Source organism: Akebia trifoliata, chromosome 1 (genome assembly GCF_017979445.1).
Source record: "Akebia trifoliata isolate Shusen 1 chromosome 1, ASM1797944v1, whole genome shotgun sequence".
Lineage (NCBI taxonomy): Eukaryota > Viridiplantae > Streptophyta > Magnoliopsida > Ranunculales > Lardizabalaceae > Akebia > Akebia trifoliata.
Window position 1 is genome coordinate 29,841,541 of NC_141375.1, and position 9,938 is coordinate 29,851,478.

Below are 9,938 nucleotides of genomic sequence, written 5' to 3' on the forward strand. Positions count from 1 at the left end.
TATATTTCTTGGGAACCTCTAGCATCTCAACCATCCATTTATGGAGTCTTATCTTTGGGTTGAGATAGTGTTTTCCATCTAAATTTCAATTGAGAACACTGGCATTTAAGATTGTTCATCAAACAAACGGCTGAGATATATAGGATAATATTCACCATGAAAAATAAATTCTATGAACAATTTACCGATCCCTAGGAAGTCCAAATTGTTGGTCCCATCTCAGCAGTTCGCTTGATAGACTGCCAAAAATAATCTCTCTCGTACAGACAGGTCAACTAAACCAACGGTTGGAATTAAAATGCAAATATTCTCCATGTCATGAAAAGTAAAGTAAAAAAATGAAAAACAACGGTTCTCAAGCTCAGTGTTGAATGAAGTGTCCAACGCAGGCAGTGTGCACGACTCTTCTAAAAACACATGAAAATACGTTTTTTTTTTTTAACTTTTCACCCAATCATGAAGACATTTGTAATTCCACATTGGAATTATTCTCTGATTCAAAACCCCAGAATTAGGTAAGAAACCAGCACAAAAAGACAAAAAGAAAGGAGAAAACAAGGCTCTATACTCTGTACTCTGCAGTCTTTTTTCTCTTTTGTCGCAGCACATACCAAGTTTCCATTTCGGTTGAGCTTTACAGTCTCTTTCATACCAAGTTTCCATTTCAGTTAAACTTTACAGTCTCTCTCAGGGTGGTAAGAAAATGGAGGAAGTATGTAAGATCTCTCTCAACCTCAAGAAGCCTTCATCATCTTTTCTTAATCTCCAGATTTGCCCACCAGACCCATCAAACATAGAACTCGGTCTTCAGCGACTCGAGGATGTATTACCGGAGAAGAGTTGGTTACCAAGAACTGTTAGATCGTATTATCGATCGAAAGCACCTCGCCTTCGTTGGACTCCAGATCTTCATGACCACTTCCTTCATGCAGTCCATATTCTCGGTGGAGAAGCAAGTAGGTTCTTTTCTTTCTATCGATCGTCGAAAATTTGAAATTTAATTATTTTTCGACTCTTTGAGTGGAAGCGACGACGAAAACTAAAAATAAAAATATTTTTTGGTTGAAAACAGAAGCGATTATTCAGAGAGGATCGGATTCCTGGTATTAGGGGCTGACCCATTAATTGAATTTGATTAGTTAATATTGGTTTTGATTTACAGAGGCAACACCAAAGCATCTATGGGAGACCATGAATGTTAAAGGACTCACCATATCTCACGTAAAGAGTCATCTTCAGGTACCAAATAATTAAAAAATAAATAAGAAAGCTTTTATTGCCTCACTAACTTTTACTAAGAGCACCCCAATTCATATGATACGATTGGGGGAGGGTGGTGCTCTTAGTAAAAGTTGGTCTGGTAATAGAATCTCCCATAAATAAATCTCTTTGGTGAGGTCCATCAAGGAATCTTTGATAAAATGTTCTATGATTTTGAATTTTTGATGGCTGATTTGTTATTGTACAGATGTACCGGAGCATGAAGCATGAGCAGATGATTCAAGGTAAATGATCTTCGGTATTGCATGCATGCCACTTACTAGAAATTTTGCTCCCTGGGTCAGGTGGAACCACACAATAGTAGTTTTTCAAATATAATTAAACATTCTTGAATTTCAATGGTCTTTGCGAATGGTTCAATTGCTTTCTTTATCATGTGGGGCCAGGGTCAAGGGCGAACCCAAGATTTTTTGTCAGTAGGGGCTAAGGGCTAACAATGGTTGACTGATAATCTTGATCTCCTTCTATACCAATGTTGGGCTCATCATTGTAAACAATGATTTTCATTTTCAAACAAAAATCGTACGTTGTTCAGACACCACCATGACCATAATATTAAATTGTCCAAACAAAGACCCCTTTTATAAACACCAAACAAACAGTAAGAACTCAAAATAATCCATTTTTTGACGATTAAAATGTATGAGATTCAATGACTTTATCGATAATTTGAAGATGTAGTTCAAATTTATAGAATTTTTAGCAGAGTCAACTGATTTTAATATCTTTTCCTATAAAATAAAAAAGATTTTGTAATTGAGCATCTAGGAATCCACCTTATAACATGATTTTAAAAATCTCAAAATTTGCCTCGTCTCGTCCTCCACTAATACTTAGTTGACTCGAGTAATGTATTTTGAGTTATATAAATCATTTAACTCAATTTATAATTATTTTTAGAATAATGATTTTCTGACGCCCATCTCTGACACACACCCCCATATGCCCCCTAACGCAGCATGTGCTAGAACTATAGATTTTTACCTGGGATACACAACTGCACATATTTATGGGGATGTACAATTGTGCATCCCGAGGAGGAATATCTATGGTTCTAGCCCATGCCAAGTTAGGGGGTGTGTGTCAGAGGGGATGTCAAAAAATCACAACTCTTATTTTTAACCTAAATCATATTCAAATTATTATAGTTATTATGTTTTTTTTTAAATTAGGTGGATTAGAAGATGTTTAGTCACTAGATTATGTTTTATTAAAATAATAAATATTTATTAAATCAACATTTAGTTTTAAACAAAATTTGAGTTCCTTCCATGGGTGTGAATGATACAGTTATAAATGTTGGCTACATATAAAAAGGTATTACAGAAGAGAGCTATTTTTGGCACCCCAACTTTTACTTAGAATAAGTAAGAGTCAGGGTGTCAATAGAAACTCTATCAAATATATATACATTTATTGTTGTTACTAGATTTCTAATTTTTTGAATTTAGGATTTTATATGAGCCTAATCATTATTGTAAACAACTACCAAAATGATTAGAATGGGTGTTCTATTGTTTTATAATGTTGACATCATAATTAGAGTCAAGCCTTTGTAATGTTTGAAGAGTGTGTTTTAATCTTTAGTTGGGGTGTGAAATAATTTAAGGAATTGAGTGTGTAATGAGTAAAAGTTGGGGTGCCAATAGCAAATCTCTTTTAGAAACTTTAAAACAGGTGGGTAAGAGAAAAAGAGGGAGACTATTCCATATTCAATTGAATGAAAACCCTAGAAAGATTTTGCTTTAAGATTTCAATATGGATTTGTGAAGACGAACATTTCAAAAGGAATGCGATGACTGATAGTGCATTAGAAGGCCAATAAGCGCTTGAGAAATGTAAAAGATTGTCTAACTTGCACCGTAAAAAAATATGCAAATCATGCTTTAAATTATGAAACACGAAAAGATAAATTGAGGTGGAATTGACATTCCGCTTAAATCGATAAGACAATTGTTTTGGACTTGTTGAATGTCAAAGGGGAAAAACACCAAGGAGAATGGAGAGGGATTCTAAAAAAAGATAGAGAAATGAGCAGGAGATGAGGTCGGGATTACAAAGTAAACTTAATCTCAAAGAGAATGTTTGTGTTAGGGTTAGAAGATGAGTCTTCATTTATTGACCTAATAACCTATTTATTGGTCAAAAGGGCATGAAATGACAAAAGTGCTCGTTTCTTATGAAATGACCTACAATTTAATATATTTCTTAGATAAAATATGTCAAATACATGATTTTGTGGGGTGGATAATCTTTTGGTCTCTAAATCTATGTCTTATTCGCCCCCCTATGTTAATTGTACTTTCCCAAATAACTCATTGCCATTCCACGTGACATATATTTTGGCCAATTCATTTTGCACCATCTACAATTAGTATAACACTGGGACATGGGGCATACCCCTCAATTGCATACATTGGGTAATAAGATTTGGTATAAATATTGAATTCCTGTAACAAACATTTCTAGCTAGCTGAGGTAACTTCTACAAGGATGAATACATGATTCACTAAGGTACATGTTGTGAAAACAACGACGCAACAGAAAGAACAAAAGCACTGTACATAAAACACACAAGGATTTACGTTGTTCGACAATATGCCTCCATCCACGGATCAAAATCAATCTTCTTCACTAAGAAATCAATGGAGAATAATTTAAGAAAAACACCCAAGGTTTTTATCCCAAATTCAAGCCTTGGGAACCTTTGTACATCCCTCTCCCTTTCTCTCTCAAACCCTAGAAAAAGAAAACCCGTAAGTTTTTACAACTTTAGAGATCTCTATTTATAAAATCAAGAGTTACTAAAACGTGTCTATCCCCCAAAAATAAAAATAAAAATCCCTTAAGAAAATATTACATATTTTCCATTTTAGTAATGTAACTAAAAGGGAATGAAATACAAGACAATTGCACAAAACCTGCAACCTTGTTTCCTTCTTGCACAGATGAGGTTTCGAAGTTTGTCAGAAGCCATATTTCAGCAAATGCTCAACCAGTTAGGCAAAACCATCCTCTTTCAACACCTTGACTACTAATATATATATAGTTTATTTATGTACTACACTTAAACCACTTAGTTTGGAATAAGATTCAGCCCCACTGCAAAGGGTTTGAACTCCATGGCATTATTTGATTTTTATTTTATTTTATAGAATTAAAGATTTATACAATCTTTTACCCAGACACTCACCCTTTTAATTCACTTGGTGAGGATTACTTCTTCACTTTAGAGACCATTATCACAAAATTTCAAACTACTATGAATCCTTTAAACCCTTTCCAACTGCTAGTTCAAAAATTTTGGTGAACTGAATGACTCGGATTAATTCAATTTCTAATTCATTTTTGATGGTATTAGAAGTTTTAAAATTAGTTGATTATTTATGAGAATAATCTCCTTGATGAGAAGATCATCCTCATCTAAACAAGTCCTAGATTTATCTCCATGTGGATCCCACAGATCCTTTTGTGGGATCCATAAAGATGTCATATATATTGGATGATTTAGAAACCAATATTTTTGAAAATTGATGTCTATAGTCACATATGGACATATGATCCACATAGACTCATAGAGATGAGTGATTAATCAATGATTTTACATGATGAGCCTTATCTTCCTAAAAAACCTCAGCTTTTAAATGTGTTGGTTATATTTAATTAAGGGTCAGGGTCCCTTGACTCCTAAGAATGACTCATGAAAAAAACACATGATCCCAACCCTTTAAAAGCAAAATCCAATGGTTGAGATTTATTCTCGGGATAAGTATCTCTGAGATTTGTGTTATCAAGATACTCATAAATCTTAACCATTGGATTTTGTGTTTAAAGGGTTGGGAGCATGTGTTTTTTTCACGAGTCATTCTTAGGAGTCAACGGTTCCCAAAAACACCAGTAGAATTTAGAAGTCAAAAGTAATATTAGCAAATAAGTAGGAACTTTATACTTAAACCCTCTTCAATGAAACCAATTCGAATCCCTTCTCTCCCCCCCTCCCCCCCCCCCCCCCCCCGCCCCTCCTTCTCAAAATCCATCCTAGATTCTGAAATAGGGAACTTGTTAACTTATATTTGTGAAGAGACATATATATATTTTTTGATAATCAGGTCTCCCTGTAGATAAGGGACCAGGCTCCAGTCCATAGACCATGGTCTTGTCTAAGGACTAGCCCCGGGGCATGTGCAACGCCTGCACATCACATGCACCAGGTAAGTGAGGGTGTGCCCTTGCGGGAGGCCCATGAGGGATTAATGCTCATGGGTATCGAACTCATGACCTACGGGCATTAACCACATATCGGTCTGAAATTTCCATTGAGCCAACCCCTCGGGGTTAGAGACACATGATATTGAACGTGTGTTTGTCTTAATAATTGATGGGGATTAGTATTAAATTATAATTTAATGGCTCATTCTTTAAAAATCGTAAAATATCATAATGGCTTTTTGCATGTACGGTTATGCTAATTTTATTTCCTATATATTAGTTGCTCTACTCCTGTTTATTGTACTCAAATTAACTCAAACAAGTAGTTTAAAGGCACTGTTGTAATTTTTTTTTTTTTCAGAGGTGGCTCAAGCTGGAAAGAGGAATGCTAAGGTCCATGATACCCAGACTTCAAATGGCATATCAAATTCCCTGCCAAGCTGTTGGAAAAGAAATCATAATAAACAAAAGAGAACCACAAACAACAATGAACACCTCGATCAACATCAAGGAATGCACAAAATTGAAATAATTGATCTTGAAGATGATGACATGTCTTCCCAAGGGTGCGTGATGTTTTATTTGCTTTGTATACCATCTTGTAGTTAAAATGCATACATATCCAAACAACTTATATGCTTGGGAGTGTCTGACCCTTTCTGGACCAAACCGCCAAAGTTTGATTTGTGTAAAGAGAGACTGAAGTGTTCAGGATATCTTATTAGGTGCCATCTACATTGCATTCACCGTCTGCGCGCGCACGTGTGTGTTGTGTGTAGAATTCCTGCAAATGAGAATCCCATATGAGAATGTGGGGGAAAGGGGTTTCCACATATTGGGATCAAGTATGATTTTCTGGCTTCGGCCTAAATATTTTATGTTTAGAATTCCTGAAAATGAGAACTCGGGATGGAATGTGGGGAAGGGGCCTTCCTTTGGCATGAGCTCATCAGGTTATTTGGCTTTGGCTTAAATATTATATGTATGTAGGGTTAATGTTGTGTGTGAAGAATTCCTGGAAATGAGAATTCGAGATGAGAATGTAGGGGAGAGGGGACTTTCTCTTGTTGCACTCAAGCGCATCAGTTATTCAGTTTTGGTCAAAAAATTGTGTGCAGGGTGAATGGTGTGTGTGTGTGTGTCTTCCACTTGTTGGGTTCAATATTTGGCCTTGGCCTAAATAATGTGTGTAGGTTTAGTATTGATAACAAAGGTGTCCTCTATATTTTGGCCTAATAACCTGACAAGAACCAGCCCATGATCAGATTCTCAATCGGATCGATGAACTGGCGATCCACATGCATTGTATGGGGCAGGTGTAGGAAGCAAACTTATCATGTAAATTTCAATTAATATAAAATTTACTAATCCATTTTTTTTTTGCAATTTATTGGGTATTTTGGCAGGCAAGAGAAAGTCATTAATTATGATGATTCAAACAAGGATGTTGCAATGAAACAACTTCTGAGGAAACCGAAGCCCTACATCGTCTACAATGATCTTCTCAAAGGCTACTCTGCTCTGGTAAACAATCTCTCTCTCAACACACATTTGTTCTAGTCTATAGGAGAATGATCAAAGCATCACTATTTAAACAAATAGTATGGGCAAACAATCTATAAATAATAAGTCTAAATTAAGATTAAAAGGTCAATGTAATCCGGTCATGTTTATTGTTGAAAAGGATACATAGGACATATCTTAAGTGGGACACATTATATAGGTGGACACTAACCTTGTTGTTGCATCAAGTTCACACTTTTGTCGTTAATAAACTCTATAAGAAAAATCATAAATCATTGTAAACTTGTATTGGCATCATCTTAAGTATCAACATTTTGGTGATAGATGGTTTGAATCTAGTTGATGATATTAATCATTAATTAGATTGCATTGTACACCATGAAAGTATTGTATACAAGTACATTTTGCTGTGTTTTCTATGTTTATGAGTCCTTCTATTTTATATTAGCTTTGTGATTTGACATGGAATTAAGCACTCACAAGCATTACGTGCGTCGATCACATAATTAAATATTGAAAAGTCCTTATGAAGAAAATTCTGCGCTTGATTGTCAGGAGAGCAACAAAGAGAAAGAGATGGAGATCTGTGAACTGCCAACCACATACATAGGGGACGAAATCAAGTTTCCCATATTGGAAGATCGACTTAGCATTGCTGAAAATGGAGAAGTGGATAGCACATTGTCCCTATCTTTGTTCACAAATGTTTCCAAACCAATGAAGCTGAAAGACAATCTGACTGAAGATGGGAAGACACTATCCCTTGGACCTTCTTTGGATTTGTAATCCTCATGATGTTCTCTTATATATTTCTCAATCTTCTCATAATTATACGAAACTTTGGGACTATTATTGCTTATCTTTTTTCAAGTTTTGCTACTATTTCATGACAGTAATTGTCTTTAAGCATTTGGATTCTTCTAGTACTTTTGCTCCCATAAAGAAGAATGATGTAGTGATGCAGCGCAGTACCGTAGTAGAAAGGTGTCCTATTATTGTAATCAAGATCAAGATCAAATGGTAGGAGAATCTTTGGATTTTCTTTGATGGTGAACAGGAAGAATTAGGCAATGCTACTCTACCCATAAGAAAAAGGAGCTAATCAACAAGGCAAATGCTAAGGGGTGCCCAAAAAATTAGTAGGCCCCACATATTAAGTTGATCTGATCAGGTGATGACAATCAGTTGATCTTTTAATGGATCCACTGTTAAGGGCATTTCTTGTAAACTATTGGATCTAGAACTCCTTGATGGTGAGTAATAGAAGTTGGTGTGTCATAAGTAAAAAAGTGCTCTCTTTAAAAAATAACAAGTTCATACAACAAGTTGTGAGAGCCTCATGGTTGGTGTTTGCATTTGCAAGTTGACCACTAATTTATTTTTTAATATGTTTCTTAGCCAGTTTGATAACCATGAATGTAATATATAATACATTTATAAATAGGAAAATGATGGACTGCCGACATTGGACATTGTATTCGACACTGAATTGGATTGCCGTACTGTTGATTTTTTAATTTGTATCTCGATAAAAGAAATCTATGATTTATTTATGCATTGCCATGTCAGCTCAATGTTGAACATAAGGTAACACTCTTTATAAATATTTTATATTTGTTTTAAGTGATATCTTTCAATCTCTCCAATTTTATTATTATTATTTTAATTTTTAAAATAAAACTTTGAATGAGAATTTATAAAATAAATTTCATAAACACTAATGTTGGAGTGATACAAATGACTTGATGGTGTGCATATAATCATAGATGCTTTTATACTTGTATCTCGCAAAAAAAAGTATCTACGGTTATGTGCAGGCCAACATGTCCTTGTGTCAACCAACGTGACTTTTTCATAAATAATAATGAAAAGGAAAATACTAGAACGACACAAAAGTGACAAAAATGATGTCGTGATGCACACATAATCGTAGATGCTTTTTACTTGTATCTCGCAAAAAAGCATCTATGGTAATGTGTACAACATCACATCATTTTGTAACGTTTGTGTCACCTGAGCATGATCCGAATGAATATCTTGGATTGGCTCGAACTGCATCGCACTTGATGTGGGTTGGATGTTCTGAAATTCGAGTTGAATTTCGTTTAATCCCAACCGACCCAATTTACCTGATACGCACCTCATTTATCTTGATTTTTGAATTTTGAGCCCAATTTCCCTCAGCACCGCATCACGTACATGGTACATCACCGCAACTATAGAAGTAATAAAAAGGTAACAAGGACAATTTCGAAAACTCTTGTGTTTTCAAACTAATGACAAACCCCCATGATTGCAATCCCCTATGAAATATTTTAAAATAACTTAAATACCCTCATCTTCTTTCAAATCTTAAAACTATAAAGTATTTTGGGGAAAATTGAAGATGATCGATTATGTGGACCTATTTTGTTTTAAATAATTCTATATCTAATTTAATGATGGAAGAAAGAGGTGGTCAATTCCCCAAGAGAGTTGGTTGTTAAAAAAAAAAAAAAAGTTTTTTTTACTTAGAACTTGGAGATGTGGGCATTCAAGTCATTTTATGTTAATCTCTAAAAGAAGGCAATGGTCCAAGGTATATCATCAAATTGAAAACACAGGGGTATCCAAAATATTTACTGAGTTCGGAGTGGATATCTGTAAACTATCATTTTTTTTTTCTTGTAATTTTTTAAATAAATATTTTAGACAAATTCTATTTCCTCACCAACTTCACTTACAACACACCATTCCTATTTCGACTCACCATCATGATTTTAAAATTCGATTTCACGTCGCCTCTCGTCTAGGCCCGATATTGAGTCGTCTCGGATGAGTTTTCTGATAGGTCTCGTTCAAAAAATAAAAAAATTGAATATGAGATATTAAATCTCAATTAAAAAAGTAATTTGTGAGTTGATCTCATTCAATTCCAATACCGA

At 34.8% G+C, this 9,938-nt stretch overlaps 1 protein-coding gene across 1 annotated transcript; it reads left to right on the top strand.

The window, feature by feature from the left end:
• Positions 1-584: 584 nt before the first annotated feature.
• LOC147411599 (uncharacterized) lies at positions 585-7,871 on the top strand. Its single transcript, XM_086450176.1, has 6 exons — positions 585-956; positions 1,163-1,239; positions 1,469-1,505; positions 5,852-6,056; positions 6,897-7,014; positions 7,570-7,871. The coding sequence occupies exons 1-6, from the start codon at positions 704-706 to the stop codon at positions 7,798-7,800; spliced, it is 921 nt and encodes a 306-aa protein (XP_086306302.1). The 5' UTR covers positions 585-703; the 3' UTR covers positions 7,801-7,871.
• Positions 7,872-9,938: the final 2,067 nt, after the last annotated feature.